Source organism: Zootoca vivipara, chromosome 10, assembly GCF_963506605.1.
Source record: "Zootoca vivipara chromosome 10, rZooViv1.1, whole genome shotgun sequence".
Taxonomy (NCBI): domain Eukaryota; kingdom Metazoa; phylum Chordata; class Lepidosauria; order Squamata; family Lacertidae; genus Zootoca; species Zootoca vivipara.
In genome coordinates, this window is record NC_083285.1 from 51,710,439 (window position 1) to 51,732,417 (window position 21,979).

The window sequence follows — 21,979 nt, forward strand, 5'->3', positions numbered from 1 at the left end:
CCAACCCCCAGCAATGCAGGAATCTCAGCTAAAGCATCCATGACAAATGCCACTTGTGGGCATTTTATGAACACGTGTCATTCATAAATGATGCTATGCGCTTTGTGCATTGTACCTGGGGATTTGGTTTCTCAGAATTATTAATGTTTTGAAGTGGCCCTGGCTTGTGGGCCAGCTGTTTTTGCTTTTTTGTTTTAAGTTGACATATATTACAGATTGATGAAACTAATAATGTATTAAAATAGCCTGGGGTTGTTTGTTTTTTAAATGTCTGTGGCTGGCATCAAAAAATGTTGGCATCAGGCAGCAACATTTTTATTTTCCCAGGCTTTTAAACAGATCACTATTTTAATCAGATTGTTGCACTCTATGCTAAATTGTTTTGATTACTTTAATTTCTGGTTATAGTTTAGCTTTTCGAAAGTCAGTTAAAAACTTTGTTTTGTTGGCCTTCCAGATGGGCCATAAACCTGTTTTTAAATTTCATTGACTTTAAAAACAACAACAACAACAACATTTTCCAGCATGCTAGCTGAATTGGGAAACCCATAGTTCAAAAAACAATGCATAGATTTGGCTGAGGGAGCCGGCGTACAGCTTCCAGGTCATGTGGCTAGCATGACAAAGGCGCTTCTGGCGAACCATTTACCTTCCCGCTGTAGCGGTACCTATTATCTACTTGCACTTTGACGTGCTTTCGAACTGCTAGGTTGGCATGAGCTGGGACCGAGTAACAGGAGCTCACCCCGTTGCGGGGATTCGAACCGCCACCTTCTGATTGGCAAGCCCTAGGCTCTGTGGTTTAACCCACAGCGCCACCCGCGTCCCCTAGTAGGTCGGAGTAGGTCATTCTAATTGTACAGCTTCAAATTAGTTCACTGGGGAGAGGGATGTCGTTCAGTGGGGGAGCCACATGCATTGCACCCAAAAAGTATGTGGTTCAATCTCTGACACCTCCCATACCTTCTGCCAGCTACACATACGGCTTATATTATGGGTATGTCTTAAAATATGAGAAACAGGGTAGATAACGCTGAGTTAGATGGACCCAAGGTCTAACTTAGTATAAGGTAGCTTTCTCTGTCCTAGAGCTGGCCCATGGTTCAGATTATCGCCCTTGACCACTCTCGAGCCAAACTGATGGCAGACCAGATATCAATCTATTTTTGTCTGCAAGGGCCTTACTTACTTACTTCATCAAACCTATCCACAGCATAGTTCTAGGCCTGACCCAGCTTGCCTTGAAATAAATCTGTCCTTGATACTGGCACTTAAAATACTAAATTGATTGATGTCTGTCTGTGTACGTGTGCTGTTCAGTTGTACCAAGTTCACCAGGGACGTGGGTGGCGCTGTGGTCTCAACCACTGAGTCTCTTGGGCTTCGCCAACCAGAAGGTCGGCGGTTTGAATCCCTGCGACGGGGTGAGCTCCTGTTGTTCTCTCCCAGCTCCTGCCAACCTAGCAGTTTGAAAGCACGCCAAAAAGTGCAAGTAGATAAATAGGTACCGCTCCGGTGGGAAGGTAAACGGTGTTTCCATCCGCTGCTCTGGTTTCCATCACAGTGTTCCGTTGCCCCAGAAGTGACCCACAAAGCTGTCTGTGGACAAACGCCAGCTCCCTCAGCCTGAAAGCCTTTGACTGGACTTAATTGTCCAAGAGTCATTTAAAAGGTAAAGGTAAATGGACCCCTGACCATTAGGTCCAGTTGTGACCGACTCTGGGGTTGTGGCGCTCATCTCACGTTATTGGCCGGGGGTGCCGGTGTACAGCTTCCAGGTCATGTGGCCAGCATGACTAAGCCACTTCTGGCGAACCAGAGCAGTACACGGAAACGCTGTTTACCTTTCCGCTGTAGCGGTACCTATTTATCTACTTGCACTTTGACGTGCTTTCGAACTGCTAGGTTGGCAGGAGCTGGGACCAAGCAACGGGAGCTCACCCTGTCGCAGGGATTCGAACCGCCGACCTTCTGATCAGCAAGCCACAAGCACTGTGGTTTAACCCGCAACCCAACCCAAGGGTCTTTTACCTTTTACCAAGTTCAGGTCAGCCTCTAAACTCAAGTGCTTTTTTGTGTGACTATACTCCCTGGTGTCTCTCTTTGTTGCCTGTGGCAGCCATTTTGTGCTGGCACCCACAGCACTTTGGTCTAGATATGAGTACCATCATCTTATTTTTACCAGGAAAAGAGAGAAACACATGCAAGCATTGATATATAGACCACGGCAACCTTGAAATTAGTAACTTTAAGGGTATGCGACTGTGGTTGGTTTTTTTAAAAAAAATAGTTTCAGACAGTTTTTAAATGTCTTAATCGCTTCAATTTTTTTAAAAAAACTTGTTTTCAAAAGTTTCATTTTATTTTTGCATGTTCAAAGAAGCAGCTCCGCTATGGGGAAAACAGGTTCTGAGACCGAACTCTGGCACAAATGGAGCCTTGGTCTTGTCAATTGACTTGGTGATTCTTTCCTTTTAAAAGTGATCATTTCACCCATGCACTTGAGCTCCACCTTCCTTCCCCTCTCCGTTTAATCATTCCACGCTGCCTCTCTGGAATAAGTTTCCAGCGTTTGGTTGCTGCACAGTGCTGCCTTTGTCAGGAGCCAGCCAGCAGCTTGTCTTTCATTATCTGTGGTGGTAGCTGGAGCAGAAGGAAGGGAGTGGGTGTGTGGGTGGGAAACCCCTGCCTCTGGACCAACCGCTCAAAGAAACTATTTATAGATGAATGCAGCCTCTCACCTGGCAGAACAGAGGGGCGAGGCTAGCATGGGCAGAAGCAGCACAAAGGGATTTTTGTCTGCTTTGGCATGTTGTGTGAAGACGCTGCATGGTGTGGCACAGGGAGGCCTCAAACACTGAACCGGCACAGTAATACAGTGGTGCCTCGCAAGACGAAAGTAATTCATTCCACGAGTCGCTTCGTCTAGCGAGATTTTCGTCTTGCGAAGTGCGGTTTGCCGCGGCAAAAAAACCAAGAAAACCGCCGAAAATCTTTGTCTTGCGAAGCGCGGCCATAGAAAACTTTGTCTTGCGAAGCGCCAAAAACATCGCAAGATGCTTTCGCCTTGCGAGTTTTTCGTTGCGCGAGGCATTCGTCTTGCGAGGTATCACTGTATTATTATTAATTTCATTTACGGATAGCTTCCTGTGAAGCCTCTTGAAGCAATATCACAATACAATAAAAGCAGCTGCCTATATAAAAACAAAAAACTATTGCATATATAAAAGCAATTCCAAGCAGGTTCAGATGCTAACGGGGATAAAAGTCTCATCTTGGAAGGCTTTTTGCTGAAAATGAAAAATCTCCGACAGGCACCAAAACACAACAAAGGCTGTGTGTGGCAAGGGATGTAATGGGAAGACGTTCCAAAGGGTAGGTGCCAACACACTCAAGCCCGGTTCTGACATTGTGCAGGACGGATCTCCTCATTGGATGGTATGCATTGCTTGAGTGTGCAAGGTGCATGTTTTTAATATATCAACATCTGCGGTTGAAAGGAACTCAGGTGAGTCAGAGATGGTCCAATACATGATGCTGCTGAAGGCAGAGGACCTAAACAGCATCATTGCCCATAACTTCAAATTGGGGGAGGGGAATCCATCAGGCCCCTTTTCTTCATAAGCAGTTAAAGCAGGATTATTGCATAGCTCTCATTTAAGCAGGGCTTGTACAGGAGAAAGGAGTGGACTCCCCCCCCCCCCCGGTTTTGATCTGTTTAGACCAGGAAACATCTGCCCAAGAAGCCCACCTTGCACTGTAGACCTGTGCCTAAGACCCTGAAGAGCTGTTGAGCTCAGATTTATTGGAATCATTGAATCATAGAGGTGGAAGGTGCTCCTAAGGGTCTAGTCCACCCTGCAATGCAGGAATATTAATGGTCCGTGTTGCCGATGTAAGCCAACTCTTTAGCAAAGCGTCATGAGCACATATCCTGGGCAAAGGAACAGTTGCCGCTTAACCTGCCTCTTGTGGGCAGGGCTCCTTTTGCGGTATGCATGAGGGGAGGGGAAGGAAGTTACAGGAAAGAATAAACGTTTCTTGCATCCTCTGTCTTGCACATAAACCTCCAAGGATGAGCAAGGCTCTTACATGGAGTCCTGGAGCACCACGTTTATTGAATATAGAATTAAACACCTGCTGCCTGTTGCTGCTTACGTGGTAATAGGGTGTTCTTTTCTCAACTAATTTGCACACAATTGATTTCTATTGCATTGGAGGGCATTAGAGACTGCTTTTCCTTTGGAAAACTAAAGGTACAGCATTGCAAGATACGGACTTCATACTTAGGAATCTGGAAGCCCTCTTTGAAAGGACGTATGGAGGAACAACATGCATATATCAAAGGAAAGATAGCTAGCATATTAAAGAGCGTAACATATGCCATGGGTTTGATGCACAGTACGATCGGCTCTTCAGAGGAGTTTGTGTGTGTGTGTTTGCTTGAGCATAGATTCTATATATAAAAATTATGGTTACCATTCATTATACGGTTATTCTTCTTGGCAGAGCTTGGATTACTGTTTTGAAGTGTCTAATTACAGGATGTATACATATTTATTTTTGCTCGTAATCTTTTTGGCCTGGCCTATCGTTATTCAAATTACACCTTCCCTTGCCAGCAGGGGAGGTTAAGATTACACCACAAAGTAATTACTAGCATCAGGCCGACACAGTCCCTCCCTCCCTCCTTCCTTTCTCGTTGCTGCTCATTTTGAAGGCCCCCGGAGGAGCAGGCCGCAGGGCTCTTTGCTCTTGATTTCCACTCTTCTTCTGCCTTCATGGCCAAAGTGCGTGGTAATTGCATTCTGCTGCAATAAGTATCTCCCTGAGCCGAGATCTTCTGCGTATCTCATTTCTGCTGAAGAGCAGAACCATGTATACTGCCTCCGATGCAGCTTCTGGGTCATATGTTTGGGCAAAAAAGCCATGTGGGATCAGGGTTCCGGTGGCTGTTCACCTTGATAGACGGAAAGGCTTCCAGAATACATTGAGTTCAGAGAATCTATGGTGGCTGAGGAGGTTGCTGCCTTCCCAGATGTTGCCGGGCTACAACTCCCGTCATTCCCGATGGTTGTCCACTCTGGGTGGGTCTGGTGGGCACTGTATTCCAACGACCTCCAGAATGCCACAGGTTTCCCAACCTGGCATTATCCCAGGGATCAGTGATGTGTTAAACTCCATTGGTGTGAGGACCTCAGTTTCCAGGGAGCAAAGCGGGCCTTGCCTTTTGGAAGGGGTTCCTGCTCAGATCTTGGGAGGTGGTTCAAAGAGGGCACAATGCCAGCGGCAGCCGGCAGCCGGGTTCTGTTGGCACGTGTGTGCTCTTGTGCGGACCCCCGGCTGCTTTGTCTAATGGCTTGTTTAGTCTTGTTTGCGGCTTCTGCTTGCAGCGTTCAGTAATTACCTCATTTTTCTGTCCTCCGCCAATCCACCTTCACCCCAGGGCTATGCTTAGGCTACCGTTTAAAGCCCCAGGTTTCCCTATGAAGTAATAGCCTGGAAAGGGAGGGTAGAAAGGCTTTGCTTAATGAGTTAAATGCTTTCTCTCCAGGCTTCCTGTCCTTGGCTGGGGTTTGCTTTTGTGAGCGTCTTTCTCCCCTTTCATTTCTGCGAAAGTCTGCTGGTTCCGGCTGGTTCTTAATATATGCCTGTGCCTTTTCTCTCTCTCTCCTCCCCCCCACCCCACAATCCCTTTTCCAGCTGACTTGGAAAATGACGACTGGTGTCTGGGCTCAGAGTTGTCTTCAGCAACCATCAAGACAGAGCCTACCACGGGAGACGCACCAGGCCTTACTCCCTCGGTCAGCCTCACCGCCACATCCAGTCCCGCGAGTCTGGAGGTTGAAGAGCCTCAGGTGCAAGACGATGGCATGGTACTGTTTGGGGTTACTTCCTTTCATGATGGCTTAACTGGCTTGACATGGATGGTGTCGTTGGCTAATGAGGTGCAATGTAGTGTTGGACCAGGGCCCGGGAGACCTGGGTTCAAATCCCCACTGGTCCAGTCATCTCTCTCGCCCCTACCTCGCAGGGTTGTTGTCAGAATAAAATGGGGAGGGGGTGAACCCTATGTACCACCTTGAGAGCCTCAAAGTGAAGGTGGGATATAAACGATTAGGGGGGGAAATCGGAGCATTCAGAAGTGGAGACCTGTTCGTTTTAGGCAGTGGTTCACTTTTCTATACAAACGGTTGCCTTGCTTTGCTGAATTGGGGTGGGGGGGGGAGAGACTTGGTTTCATAGAGTATGACACTGCCCTTGCCAAGTTCTGCATCCTTGCAGAAGGGAGTCGCCACAAGGGCTCTTCGGCATCTGAAGATTTCTGTCTATACTTTCATCCAAGCTGGTCAGAGAAGTATTACAGTGGTACCTCTGGTTGCAATCGGGATCCGTTCCGGAGGCCCGTTCGCAACATGAAAAGACCGCATCCTGAAGCTCCGTGTCTGCACACACACGTGATGCAATTCGGTGCTTCTGCGCATGCAGATTTAGTGCTTCTGCGCATGCGCGCGCACCGAACCTGGAAGTAACCCGTTCCGGGACTTCTGGTTTCGGCGCGTCCGTATCCTGAAAAGACATATCATAAAGCAGACGTAACATGAGGTATGACTGTATTCATTATCTATTAGATTTATATACTACCCTTCATCACGAGATCTCAGTGTGGTTAGCAGGATAAAAAAATACAGTGGTACCTCTGTATACGTCTGCCCCATCCAGCATCCATTTTGGCGGACGTCCATAGCAAACCCAGAAGTACCGGAACAAGTAACTTCCGGGTTTGCCACTCGCACATGTGCAGAAGTGCTAAATCGCGCTTTGCGCATGTGCAGAGTAGCGCTTTGTTGCAACGGATTCCGGGCTCAAAACAAGGTACCACTGTACAAAGTGAAAGCACCAGTAAGTAATTAAAAACAACAAAACAATACCACCACATACACAAACACATTTAAAAGCTGTAGAATATTAATCAGCCTTAGGAAACAAAAAATAGAAATGCAAAATACAAATTAACCCCTCCCCCATTGAACAGTACCCCCAAGTTAAAAACCCTATCCCCATTAAAACCATAAGTTTAGCACAAGGGGGCCACCTCCAAAAGGACAGTGCCCTTAGGTATTGCCCCTTTGGTAGTAACGCCACTGGGGCAGCCCCACCCCCAAGGCAGGCAGGCTTTACAGAGATGCCCCAGCAACTGGTACATGCCTGCCACAGTCCTTTCCATGGTTGGTTGACCATTTAGGCAAGTAGAAATGCACTGCAACATAAGAGGGTGTGGACTTGCATATTATTTGCACGCACGGATATGTATATATTTTGCAGAGGCAAATTGAAAAAGTATTGCTATAATTTAAGTAGAAACCCAATCCGTCTCTCCACGGTGAGGAAGACTCTAACCAGGCGGGCTGCGTGAATGCTCAGCCTGCTTTCCTGATTCAACCTCCAGGCTCCTGCTGCTCCCCTTTAAAGACTTTAAAGGTCTGTTTTCTGCAAAATGGGATGCACGGCTGCCTCGTTCTATGGTGATTATCTTGCTTGTCTGGATTAGCAAATGATGAAACTGGAAAGAAGGCTCTCTCCCGAAAATCTGATGTCTCTTTCAACCCTTTTGTCTTTCTAGACCAAGCCGCTGAGTCACAAAGCTTTTCCAGAGATCAAACTGGAGCCGCATGAAGTGGACCAGTTCCTGAACCTTTCTTCCAAGGAAGGTTTGTTTTGTACCACTGATTTCTCTCCACATGATGGGCAGCAAGGGAGAAGAGGCTTGGGCCCTCAGCTGCTGTTGGACTACAACTCCTATCATTCCAGTGGTCAGGGATGATGGGAACTGTAGTCCCAAAACAGCTGGAAACCCAAGTTTGGGAAACCCTGCTTCATCTAAAAGAGAACCTATGGCCCTACAGATGTTGCTGGAGTCCAGCAACCATACATCTCCCATCCCTGTGCAAAGAAATGTGTTTGCTTTATAACTTACCATTCAGGTGCGTGCATTGGGAAGCCACAGCTGGAAAGACACTATCATGGTATAGATAAGCTCTCCCCAACTGGCTGGGGTTGATGGGTGTTGCAGTCAAGGCGCCAGGTTGGGGAACACTGTCCTAGGGACTTAAGCTGTGGTTGGCAAGGAACAGTGCTGTCTCTAGGTTTTGGGGTGCTGTTGACAAGAAGCTTGCAGTGCTCCCCCCCTGACCTGCTCCATGTCACTGTCCCCCACTGCCATTTCACCTGCTCTCTCCCTCTTTGGGCCCAGTTTGCATAGCAGGAGAGTGCGCAGCAAGTGGAACACGTTGCTCCTCTTCCTCCTCCTGCCACTGCTCACCTACATAAAGAACACACCTAAGGAGGCAGCAAGAAAAGAGCCAGGAGCCCCCTTTCTGGGGAACTTGACAGTGCCAGCCCTTGAAACCTGTTGTGTGTTGTTGTGTGTGATATTTATCCACAGCAGGAGTGGGGAAACATGCACTCCCCCACATCAGCCCCAACCAGGCTCCCCCATTCCTGGGGTACTGGATAGATATCAGCCCCATAAACTATAATTTTGAGTTTTTAAAATACTTTGGGTTGGTTTTTTTTTTGTTAAGTGCCGTGTGTTATCTGCTGCAGGAGGAATGAAGAGTTCTCATGGCAGCTTTATTGGTTTGTTTGTTTTAAAATAATGCAGAATCTAGGGCTGTATGGGGCTCGTCAACTTGGGAAGGTAGCCCATCTAGGAGGAGAAAAACTCTGAGCCTAAACCTCCGCTGCCTTGTGGAATATCCGCAGGAGAAGAAAAGGCTAAGGAGTAAATCCTGCACAAATCTGGAGTGGAGATTCTAAGACGGTTGGATGGTGCCTTGTACGCCTCCTTCTGGCAACTCCTTCAGCCAAGCTGGTGCCAAATGTATTGCTCTACTTTCTTTGGGACCACATCAGCGAGGCCAAGAGGGAGGTCCTGTCCTGTCCTGTCCTGTCATCTGGGCAGCCCAGGACCTCCATATACACTGTTCTGGCTTGTGCCCCAGAGAGGTCACTTCAGTGCTGCTAACAGAGTGGCTTGACTTCACCCCTGGATGCCAACAAAGATATACTGATCTTAGACATAGCAGCCTCCAGTTTCCTCATTGGCCTGACTTGAAGAAAGATACTGTGCTTTGTTAAAACTGCCGTTTCCTGTGACCTGCAAACCTGCAAACCGTGGTTGAAGCAAAGCTTTTGGCCTAGGCTCTGATCTTAATTTGTAAGCTGTGCTTTAGTCCTAACTTCCTGGTTCTGATGCCATGGGAACTGTGATTTAACAAGCCAAGCATGGGAGGGAATAGAGGGGGGGCACAAGGCTTGCTTCTTCTTCTTCTTTGTCTTATCAGTTTGAGAAGGTTGCATCAGAGCTGGTCCACCATTTTTTCTAAAGCTCTAAGACACACTTTCTGTTTCTCTCCCTTGCTCCTTTCCCCACCTTCTGTCTCTTGCAGCAATGGACACTCTGCACATGCCTCCAACCCCTCCCAGCAGCCACGGAAGTGACTCAGAGGGCGGCCAGAGCCCAACCAGGTCCCTCCCACCGTCAAGTCCCAAACAGTTACAAGCCACGGCTAAAGTGACCTCGCACACGGCTTCCGCGCTCACCAATTCCCCTCTCTTAACGGCACCACATGTAGGGGACAGTTCTCTCTCTCTCTTAATGAATGCCATGTGTTTGATTCGCTATATTTTACTGTCATCACTCTGACTGCATATTACAATGGGAATCTCATTCAAAATTCCTCCTGTTCCAAGAACAAGGTTGGTTTGTTTTAGCAGATTAAGGCTAGTTCTCTAATTGACACCAGGTATCACTGGAGGGTGCAAAAGTCCCGGCACCAAGTGACCACTAGCACATGAAAAATTGGGCCTGGAAATCGACATCTGACCATACCTGCCTAGTTCCTGCCAGAAAAATAAGGGATCGGACCAGAAGTAGCAGACCGGAAGTAGCGCTGCCGCCATTTTGGAACTGGGCGGAGCAGCATCAAAAGTCGCTTCTGAGCATGCTCCGCCCAGTTCCAAAATGGCCATCGCACCAGAATAAACCGGGGAAAAACAAAAAAAATCTGTTTTTTTGGCTGGGAACAGCTGGAAAAACGGGGGTTTCCCAGGGAATACGGGAGACTTGGCAGCTATGCATCTGACTTGCTGCAGAAAGGTGAAAATGGGCTTCTTATCTGCAAAGAAAATTGTGGCTCTGCAGCTCAATTGGTCTCTCTGCTTGCCTTATACCAAGTCAGGCCATTGGTCTTTACAGCTTAGTGTTGTCTACACCAGGGTTTCCCAAACTTGGCTCCCCAGCTTGCTTTTGGACTACAATTCCCATCATCCATGACCCTGTGAGCCAGGGATGATAGGAGTTCTGCAAAAACTTGGAGACCCAAGTTTGGGAGACTCTGATCTGCACTGGCTGACTTGCAGCAGCCCTCCAGGATCCCAGGCAGGAAAAATTCCCAGCCCCTAGCTGAAGACACAGGGGATTGAAATGGGGACCTCGTGTATGTAAATGAGATACTCTTCAACTGAGCTCCTGCCCTTCCCTTATTTAAGACAGTCTTTGCATTTGGGTACAGTACTTCTGTTCAGAAATGAAACTTCAGCACACCTGAATTGAGGGATTGAAAACGTTTCCTTCCACATGTTTTTGGACTCCCAACTCCTACCAACCCCAACCTGTGTGGCCAGCGGTCAGAAGTGGTGGGAGTTATGAGTTCAGCAACATTACCTGGAAGGTGAGTGTATAGGATAGATGGAAAGAAAAACAGGGTTTGTGGATGCAGTTCTGACTAAGCCGTCAGTCCTGGATATGTTGGCATGGGAAAGAGCCTGTTCCAGAGGCTGGGCAGTTGATGATGAACGCAACAGCAGAATCTCTCCTAAACAGTAGAGGGATCTGTGGAACCCAAAGAGCTGGAAGGACAACCAGCAAAGCAAGCCCAGTGGTTTCCAGTTTCCAGTGGGTCCATAATATTATTATTATGTACAGAGTTGGAAAGAAACCTCAAAGATAATCTAGTCCAGTTGACAATGGTGCAGGAGACCCCACATTTCAGCACCTGCAACAGGTGGCTTCCAAGGCTCTGCTTAGTATATTACAAGTAGCAAAATGGATGTTTTAGAGCAGCAGCCTTTAGAGCAACACACCTTTGGAAAATAGATCCCCATTTCGGTGTTTTCTGGGAGCTCTTGCATGCATATTGCCAGCACTGGAGTTCACTGTTACGAATACAATTGTGACAGACGCCTTTGATCTGAGAATGCAGTTCCTGTCGATATTTAAGAACCTTATTTTCCTCATCCTCCCCCCTCGCTCTAATCTATTGTCTTTGTGTTTGCTGTAGAAATTGCAGGGCACAGGTCCCCTGATCTTGACAGAGGAGGAGAAGAGGACCCTGATCGCAGAAGGGTACCCTATCCCTACCAAACTTCCCCTAACAAAAGCGGAAGAAAAAGCACTGAAGAAGATCCGCAGGAAGATAAAAAACAAGGTATGAGTTGCTATTAAACAACTTGGGCTTATATTGAGGGGTGCTGGGGATTTTTTTGTCGGGGGAGGGATGTTGGAGGGAGATGCTCCTGGTGTAGCACCTTCTCTGGGCAAGTCTTGCTACTGTTGACGGCACCAATTTTCTTGCTGCCTTTCTCTGGACCCAGTCCATGTGGCTGCCCAGAAGGTGAGGCTGCTGTTTCGTCTTGCTCCTGCCATTGCTTGCTCACTCAGAGGTCAAGTAAGCAGACAGCAGGGAGGAGGAGGAGGAGGAGGAGGAGGAGGAGGAGGAGGAGGAGGAGGAGGAGGAGGAGGAGGAGGAGGATCAGCAGGCTCCAAGTCCTGGCAGCCTTTCTTCCACTGAGCCTGTGGGTTGGCCAAGCGCCAGATAAAGTTGGCCCTGTTTTGTTTCTCATACCAAGGAACTCTGTTATCACCTTCGGTGTGTTTGTTCAGGGTATTTGTTACACTATTTTCCCACGGCAAAATCTGCCCACTGCAATGCCTACATAGAATAAAACACGATAAAGCAGAACGTTTCTGGACGATCTGCTAGCATTATGAAAGACACGTCTGCAAAATTTTAACAGGGTCGCTCTGAGATTTTTAAAGGGTCATAGAACAATATTTCAATAGCCCAAGCAAAATAACTCCTGATAATCAGCTCTGTGTTACATCAAGATGGAGCGATCTGCTAATCATTCATACTAAGGCCTAACAATAGAAATAGAAAAAATAAACCCAATGCAAATAGCATTATCTTATCCAAAACTAATCTTGTTCTTGGTCCCGAGGCCACCATCCTCCCAGACTGGGTGGAAGGGGCCAGAAGGTCGGGAAACAGGTCTTTCAGAAATTCATAGCCAGATGCTATGCCAAGATGGGGAGACTGTGTCCTCCATATGTTTCTGGACTACAGCTCCCATCATTCTTGACCATTGGCTATACTGGCTGGGGCTGATGGGAGTTGGAGTCCCACCATAGGCTTCCCATCTCTGTCCTATATGCTATCGCAGTGCTGTGATGATTCTTCGGTCGAGATGGCTAAATGGTGACTTTGTAAGTTTGTCTGGTCTGTGATAGCTTTCATTACAAATCCTTGGAAATCCTTGCACCAATAAGAGCCTCAGACAAGCCAGAGGCCCATCTAGGCCAATATCCTGTTCTCACAGTGGCCAACCAGAAGAGCACAAGATGGACAGGAGCAGAACAACACTCTCCCCACCTGCAATTCTCACCAACTGGTATTGATACCTCTAGCAGTGGAGATGGAACATAGCCGTTGTTGATAGCCTTTTCTGCTCCACAAATTTGTCGTCTTCTAAATCTATCCAAGTTGGCGACCATCCCTGCCTCCATATTTTAACAATGTGGTGTGTGAAGTTTGTTTGTTTTATCTGTCCTGAATCTTCCAGAATTCAGCTTCAGATGGAACACATTAGTTGAGTGCCCCCCACTGTCCTCAGAACACCCCTGTGAGGTAGGCTAGGCTGAAAACAACTAGCTCAATATCTAAGCTAAGTGAGGATTTGGGCCTGGGTCTCCCTAGTTGCAGTCTGAAATTTTAACCCCTGTGCTTACACACTTGCTCTTTGGTATGAAGCTGGGCACCCTTCTGTGGACAGTGAGGAGCTGGAGTGACATGGGCAACACTCCAGTGTGACATGAGATGAAAGACAGTGTGCTTTCCCCCCTTCAAAATGATGGCTTATTCATATGCAAGCATGCACACATTAAAAACTGGTATAATAGATAGATTGGTTGGCAGTAGCTGGTATGATTGATTAACAACCCTAAAATCAACCAATAAGGGTGGCATGATTTTACAGCTTAAAACTGAAGCTCCTTTCCTTGTCCATTCCTGAGTTCTAATTCCTTTTTGAGTTATGGCCTCTGTTAGGTGTGTAATCAGTGCTTTGAATTTCTCCTGTAGATCTCTGCCCAGGAGAGCAGGAGGAAAAAGAAAGAATACATGGACAGCTTGGAGAAAAAGTAAGCTTGCCAGAATGAACCGTACAAGAGAAAGTTGCATTCTGGAATGCAGAATCCCAGCCTCCCCATTCCATTCCCTCTCCTGCCTGGTTTTCTGTTCTCATTCTTCCCCAAGAAACAGTCAGCCAGCCAGCATTCCATGGTGACTTAAGCATGTTACGTCCTCATGGGGCTGTTTGCGGATCCCCGCCTCCCTGTTTTCTTTTTCTGCAAATGCTTGGGGTTCCCCCCAAGGCTGCTGCTGCTTCCCTCGTGTGTCTGGGTGTTGCTTTTTTGGCTTCATAAGCAACAGCGCTCACAGCCTGAACATGGGAAATAGAGGGAAATATAGCAAGATTGCATTGAGGACTGTGGAAGGGGTAGGCAAAATGGAGGCTTCATAACTCAGTGGTAGAGCAGTTGTTGTTTTTAATGCAGGTACTCCTAGCTCTGGCCGAAAGGATCTCTCTGGGGTAACAAGCTGAGAGAGACTCCTTCATTGAAGCCATGGAGAGCTGCTGCCTTTCAGAATAGGGTAGAAGTGCCAGTGGCATGACTCTGTTCAAACCAGATTTATATTCTCACAGTGTTTATTTGGGATGCCAGCAAGAAACCAACATGGCCACAAAGCCTTGGAGCTGTGTGTGTTTCTCATGCCCCCTCGTGGCTGCTCGTGGAAATACTACTATTGTTAGCACAAGAAAACAAGCTATAGCTGTTCAGACACTTGGAGGTATCATTGCAGCCCTGTCATGGTCTGAAATACCTCTGCTCAGAACAGAATTTGGTGCGGAATAAGCTGCTGAGATTATTTCCTTCTCTTGCTCCAGTGTCTCAGCATCTCCTCCTCCAGCGTGCAGTAGTGCAACTCTTGTTTACAAAATTGATGCACACACGCTTGCCATGGTGGCAAGGGAGAATCACCTTTTTCTGAATTAAAGGATTGCGACAGATTTCTGTCTGCTTACTAGCAGCAGTTCAGAAAGCATATGCCACTTTCGTTGTTCCATCCCAACCGAGGAAATAGCCTAACCTTTCTTTGTCTGCTTGTTCCCAAGGGTCGAGTGCTGCTCAAATGAGAACAGTGAGCTTCGCAAGAAGGTAGAAGTTCTGGAGAACACAAACAGGTGAGTTATAAAGCACTCTGGTCCGCCACTAATACTTCTGCCGTGTTTTGGACAGAAGCAGCTGGCTATATTGACTCGCCAATTGCATGAGCAAGATTACAAGCTGGATGTGGAATAAGAGCCAAGGATGAGCCCATCTAGTTCACCACCCAGATTGCCATGGGAAACCCCTAGCAGGGCCTGTGTACAATAGCACTCTCCCCTCCTGCGATTCCCAGCAGCTGGTTTTCAGAACCACAGAGCTCCCAGCAGGGAAGGCATAACATAGCCTTCATGGCTAGCAGCCATTTATAGCTTTATTCTTCATGAATTTGTTTAACCCTCTTTCAAAACCCATCCGAGTTGTTTTCCACCACTATACCTAGTGGCAGTGAGTTCCACAAATTAAGTTTGTGCCGTCTTAAAGAAGCGTCTGAGCTAAATCCTCTAGCATTCAGCTTCATTGAAATGGCTCTCAGTTCTAGTATTGCGAGAAAGGGGGAAACACTTCTCTTTACCTGCTTTCTCCATACCATGCAAAAATTTATACAACTCTGTCATATCAGGCCCTCGGCCACCGGGTGTGTGTGTGTGTGTGGAATGGGATGTGCCCAGTTAATCTCTGTGATCTCCAGAAACTGATACTCAGAGGTGTACAGCCTCTGAAAGTGGAATCAGAACTTCAAGGGAGGATAAGAAGTTAGAAATTCGTTGAGTGAGGACGAGGATATCAGTGACTCCTTGCCATGGTTGACGAATACACCAAACCTATTAAAACAAGGAGTTTCTCTCTAGTTCCGAATTATGGTTTGTGTGTTAAACATATGGGCATATTGCTACCAATTATGTGGCAATTTGGGCAATACCATCAACACCTGCAGCTGGCAAGTGGCCAGTGCAGTGTGGCATATCAAGGCACTGACAGTGAGAAAGGAACGTGGTGTCAGGACCAAGTAAATCCCATCAATAACGTCTCTTCTCTTTCTGGCTTATGCACCTGGGCTCTGTCAGCTTCCTGTGACGGACTAGGCTAGTGAATCTGACATACATATTTTTTTGAAAAACCACCCAGATAAAGGAATGCACTCATGCATTTGTTGGACGATATCGCTGGAGTGTGTGCCTGCATCTGGGAGCGGATTATCTCTTTGAGCATAAAGACCTAGAAGTGGTCTCCAAGTTTGATTGGCACTTGGTGTGTATTGTTAATTGGATGGCAAGTGTTCCGAATCTCTGGATCTCGTACCGCGGAGGCAGCCCTGGAGTTTTGAAAGCATCTCCCACACACGGCTTTTGTGCTCTTGAAGGCAGAACTACTGTAGAAATTGGAGTACTTGGTGAAGTCCAGAAATAAACAGTAAATTGCAAGACCTCGGGCCAGGAGGAAGATGAATTTCAAGTAAATCTTCAAAAGGTTTTATATATGTAATGATGAATTCAAATTCAGCTACCTCTGTCTATTATAAGCGATAAAACTTCGTTTTTAGAAAACATGTATTTTTGGTGTAAGGACAATTACTTTAAGATGCTTTATCATTTAAAACATAGACAAGCTACCTCTGTCTATTATAAGCAATTTAACTCTGTATTTAGAAAACAGAATGTAATTTTGGTGTAAGGATAGATATTCTTAGATATACCTTCAATGTTCATTTAAACATAGTTATCTCTGTCTTTTACAAACTATAAAACTTTGTGTTTAGAAATCCAAAACGTATTTTTGTTATAAGGATAATTACTCTAAGATTTATTTCTAATGTTCAATTTTTCAACATTCCAGCTGATGAAGAATTGTCGAAACAGGGCCTTGTCCTGGGGATTTTTTCACTGGAATTTATTTTTATTTGCCTATTATACTGGAATTGATTCCCATTTGAATTCATCATTACATAAATAAAACCTTTTGAAGATTTACTTGAAATTCATCTTCCTCCTGGCCCGAGTTCTTGCAATTAACTGTTTATTTCTTGAAGGCAGAATGGCATGGTGCCATAACAAACTCATCTCCTCTTACCCAAGTTCCTGGTTATGGTATGGGGACAGAAGAGGCATTTGTAACGCCTTGCAGATTGTAGGCTTACGGGTGGGGGTGCTTAATCATTCTTGCACCCATTGATTATACCTTGCAAAGTACTCTCCTTTTTGTCTGTTTCCCCCTATGCTGAACCTTTTTGTTTGTGCAACCTGTCTGGGGCAGGAGAACAATTAAAAATGGCCTAGATGACTGGGGAGAAGAATCAAGCACTATCTTCTTCTATTTTTTTTAAAAAAACTTTATTAAGATTCAAATTAAAACATATAGTACATCAAAATTAAAGGTAAAGGTAAAGGGACCCCTGATCATTAGGTCCAGCCATGTCCGACTCTGGGGTTGCGCGCTCATATCTCATTATTAGCCAAGGGAGCCAGCGTACAGCTTCCAGGTCATGTGGCCAGCATGACAAAGCCGCTTCTGGCAAACCAGAGCAGCACACGGAAATGCCGTTCACCTTCCTGCTGTAGCGATCCCTAATTATCTACTTGCACTTTGACGTGCTTTCGAACTGCTAGGTTGGCAGGAGCTGGGACCGAGCAACGGGAGCTCACCCCGTCGCAGGGATTCGAACCTCCGACCTTCTGATCAGCAAGCCCTAGGCTCTGTGGTTTAACCCACAGTGCCATCAAAATTAAATCATACTAAATCTGCCATATTCCATTCACCCATATATTACAACTACCACCAAGCACTATCTTCCTGCTGGTTAGGAGGAGCCATATTGCAACAGTAGAATACATGGCATTGTATGCCGACAGGTTCAATTCCTGTCACCTCTAGCTAAGAATGGATCAGCTGGTGATGCGGAAGAACCCCAGCCTGAGTCCCTTCAGAGCCACTGTCAGCCAGACAAGGCAAAGCTGGGCTAGACAGACGGGTATAGTGTGCCCTGATAGACAAAGGCAGATTCCTGTGTTTCTCAGCTGTAGCTCAGGGTTGAGGAACCTGTGGTCCTCTAGATGATGTTGGATTCGGACTTCCATTGGCCCCAGCCAGCATGGTTAGGGATGATGGGATCAATAGTCTCCCAAAGTCTGCAAGGCTACAGGTTTCCCACTCTTGCTATATAGCTGATAGTGCTCCCTTGGAAAACATGTTGAAAGGCATTGAGCCTTAACATTCCTCGTCTGTATTGAGGAGGTATGGTCTTATTTGGGTTTCTAAGCAACATTTTGACTCTAGCTAGAGTAGTTTTGAATTTGGTTAGATACACATTTAACAAACCTGCCATGCTAGCAGTGCAAGGAGTGGGATGGGAACTTGTCCACTAGCATGTATTCTGCACAGTCCCCAAATTTGCTCTTGAGGGTTGAAGGATCCCAAAAAGAGATTTAGGGAGCACACAGGGAGGGAGGAGAGGGGGGAAAGGTTCCATCGTGCAAGGAAAACCATTGCACTGATACAACCTTGAACTTAGCGCTGGGTTGAATGCAAGCCATTATCTTTTGTGGATTTAAGTTGAGAATAAACTGTTCCCTTCCTCCAGTTTTTGCAAAAGGGGACTTTATTGAGGCTTTGTAATTTGTTGATTTGCTTACATTGAACAGATTAATCATCAGTAAAAAGATAGGTGATATTTTTTTTTATTTCACTGGCTGGCCGTCCTAATATTTTGAAATTTAATATTTGGATTGGAGTTTGCTGGTTCAGATGTCTTGCAAGTGAACCTTCCTTCAGCTCCATTTGCATTAAAATAGCATAAAGATGCTTTTGAGATTTTTTACCATCTTTGGTCAACGGATATATGCTTATCTATTTTCATCCCCAGTCTCATCAGTGTTTGACAATATGTTACATGTTAAAATCTGCAAAAATCTGTACTCTTCTAGCAGTGGCAGCATCCAATATAAGTGACTTGGTTTGTTCTGCAGTGTTTTTGGTCCTTTCTGTGTGCAAACAATTTATTGGCCAAGAATGCATGCAGCCAAAAAGAAATTTAGCTATTCCTGCTCTCCATTTGGCATAGGCATTTGATACACTTGGGATTGCTGCAGATGTGCATGGCTGGGCAAATAGCCCAGCACGGGTCTTTCTTTCTTTTTTATTTTCTTTTGCAAATGTGTTGGTGTCAAGTCCTTTTGAAGGGGCCGTTGCTGGGATGCTGCACATTTTGGCGGAATGAAATTGATCTGGTACATTTTCCAGCATTCCTATTAAACAGATTGCCTCTTAAGATTATGGTTTTGAGACTTAATTGGACATTTCCTTGTTGATGTGCCAGTGTCCTTTTTCTGGTTGTTAACTAAATTTAATAGTAAACCTGCCTTTTAAAGGGTCTCTCTCTGTGTGTGTGTAAAGGGGACTTCCGAAAGTGAGTTGTAGAAATGCCATAATTGACTTGTGTACAGTGGTACCTTGGTTATCGAATGGCTTAGTTGCTGAACAAATTGGCTCCCGAACACCTCAAACCCGGAAATAGGTGTTCCAGTTTGCAAATGTTTTTCAGAAGCTGAATGTCCAACGCGGCTTCTGCTTGAGTGCAGGAAGCTCCTGCAACCAATTGGAAGCCGCACCTTGGTTTTCAAACGGTTTTGGGAGTCGGTCGGGCTTCCGGAACGGATTAAGTTCGAGAACCAAGGTACCACTGTACAGTACAGTTATTTATTTACAGGGCAGTGACAGAAACAACAACAGCAACCCACCAGAACTTCTTAGTTTTCTGCTTTCCCAGAAAACACACGATTGATATTTTAAATGAGACATGAAGGTTTTAAATCTCCCTGGTTTCTGCTAGCACTGCTTGATAAACCTTCTGGTGATCAGGTGTCTGTTTGGAATGGGTGGGTATTCAGGACTGATTTATCTGAAATGGCTGCTTCCTTTAGAATAGGGTGTGGAGAAACCATTGACTTTGCCCAATCCTTCAGCATCAAAACACAGTGGATGTAAAGAAGGCAGAAAATCAAAAAGATGGTGACTGGAAGAGCTTTCCCACCCTTGCCTTGTCAATCAGCTGTACTTCTCTCCCACAATTGGCTTTAGAAAGGCTTTCCTGGTGCACTCTAGAGGCACTCCAGCCACACCACTTCTGCCAGTTGACTCTTACCACCCCATTGCTACCATGGTTGATTATGACCATTTCCTTCCTTTCCTTCTCTGGATGGGCTAGTAGATTGAGTTATCTCATTTATCCACACAACATCCCTGTTAAGCTAGGCCAAGAATAACTGGCCAAAGGCCAGCCAGTGAACTTCTGAACCTGGGTCACCACCTCAGTTGTGATCACAAATTCTGTCCTTCAGGCTACACTCCTCTGGTTTGTTGACTCTCAGTCTTTGGAGCCGTGTGTGTGTGTGTGTGTGTGTGTGTGTGTGTGTGTGTGTCTGTGTAACGGATTAGCCCCAGGATGGAAGACTTATTACACCCTGGATTAGAAAGAGTTAATCCACCTCCAGCTTAACTGACAGCGCATCTTTAGGAGGTGGGACTGTGCCCGGTTTAAAAAGGAGGGAATAACTGTTTTGGCAGTTGGAGGAGGAAGAGGGGGAGTGTGGTGACGAAGAGGGAAGAAGAAGGGTGTGGGGCCAGGATAGTGGTGGTTTAGGTTAGGCTTAGGATAACTTGAAGTTAAAGTCTGACAGAGTTAATGTATAACCGTAACTAAGCTTGTAAACTTATGCATCGTTAAGAAAAGAAAAACCTATGTTCTCAAGTAAATAAAATTCATCTTCTTTTTGTGCCAAAGAGTATCGTCTTGGTTATTCCAGCAGCGTATCAAAACTCACAGAGGTGGAGACTCAGAAAAGGGCAAAACTTACCTAAGGAAAAGGGGATAGTTTGTGTCCTAGAGTCACACGGGAAGGGCAGTATGGTGAAAATCTAGAGTGCCACAAGTTTGCCAGGGCGATATGGCAGACTGATACAGTGGGGATCTGAGTTGCGGGAGTCCCTGTTCTGTAGGCAAGAGGTTGTTCATTCAAATAGCCCTGAGTGTTTGTGAGATCAGGCCACGAAAGCTGGAATTAGACTCTCTTTACTGAGAAGCCCAGAATTGAGGGGTTTATTTTAAGGCGTAAGGAATTGAGTGGGGATTGCTTTACCCCTGTACCCTTTTGGCTCATAATCTATTGGCAACGTCGGCTGTCTGTAGTCTTCACTTTGCACCTCATGGCCCACAAACCCTCGGGGCACAATGAAAAAAATAAAGCTAAATGGAAGGCAGGAGGCAAAACTGTGAAATGGCCACAGCCTCATTGGCCAGGGAAGTGCAAACGTGTGTGTGTGTGTGTGTGTGTGTATGTGTGTACACACACACACACACACACTGCTTTGGAGAAGGCAGTTCTTTAATTGAATTGCACCCACTAAGTGTGTCAGGCAAAGATTGCCATTTCTTTCAGCATCAGGGTTCCTGTTTTATGCTCTCACCTTTTTCTCCTCCCCCCGCCCACTTCTTTGAGCTATGCATGCACTTGCTTCAGCAAAACTGTTGTGAATTTTAGTAAGATGCACTGCTGGGGCCTCTTAGTCTATCATCTACTCCCCACCCACCCCTCTCTCTTTAACTTTTTAAATGGCTTTTTCTCACTCAGCCTACCCCTTCCATTTTCAGTAGATAGCTGCCAAAATGAATTGTTTTCAGTAAACTGAAGAGTGTCTTTTCTCTGCGGATGAGCGAGGCTTTGGACTTTGATTTATTCCCCTAGCACCGCATTTTAGATCCAAAGGAAGCATTCAAGTTTGAAAGAAGTTTCGTCCTGAGTTGTGAAGTAGCCATAACCAAGCGCATGAGCTGCTCGCCTCCGTTTCTTGTTATTCCTTTGGTCCTTCCCCTCTCCTGCCACCTGATCCTTTCTAACCTGGAGATGCTAGGGCTTAAATCTGGAATCTCCTGCATTCAAAGCACATGCTGTGGCAGTGAGCTATGCCCCTGAATACCAGTTCCTGGGAATCACAGGTGGGGAGAGAGTTGTTGTGCTCAAGTCCTATTTTAAAAGGCTTCCCCCCAGGTATCTGGTTAGCCAACGTGAGAACAGGATGCTGCACTTGATGTCTATTGGCCTGATCCTCCTCTTATGTTCCTATTCAGCACAGTGCACATAGGAAGTTGACTTAAGCTGAATCACAGCTGTTTAGGCTGGGTCTAGCCCAGTATTGTTGACACCAGCTCTCCAGGGTTTCTCAGCCCTGCCCACTTTTGGGCTGACCTGGAAAACTGGGAATTGTTTGCGGTCTCCACTGATCATCCTGCCACACCACCACCACCACCGCAATCCTCTTGGGAAAGGGCAGAGTCTCACCTCTGACTTGGCCCTGAGCTTTGGAGGCAAAGTCAGAAGGGATTCTGTCTCTTTCCCAAGAGTCAGGCCTGGCTGAGAGAGGGAATTGGCATCGGGCGACGCTAGATGACGGATGGGATACTTGCCAGAGGGCAGA

General features: G+C 46.2%; 1 protein-coding gene across 2 annotated transcripts in view; it reads left to right on the forward strand.

Moving 5' to 3' along the window:
- The window catches only part of CREB3L2 (cAMP responsive element binding protein 3 like 2), an 82,155-nt gene that overhangs the window by 45,119 nt on the left and 15,057 nt on the right, over positions 1-21,979 (forward strand). The window contains exons 3-8 of one of the 2 annotated variants that reach the window (XM_060279940.1): positions 5,704-5,858; positions 7,625-7,712; positions 9,453-9,634; positions 11,346-11,492; positions 13,425-13,483; positions 14,521-14,589. In XM_060279940.1, coding sequence (XP_060135923.1) covers positions 5,704-5,858; positions 7,625-7,712; positions 9,453-9,634; positions 11,346-11,492; positions 13,425-13,483; positions 14,521-14,589 — 700 coding nt within the window. Of the gene's footprint in view, positions 1-5,703; positions 5,877-7,624; positions 7,713-9,452; positions 9,635-11,345; positions 11,493-13,424; positions 13,484-14,520; positions 14,590-21,979 lie in introns of both variants that reach the window. The other variant, XM_035126616.2, reaches the window with a different exon arrangement.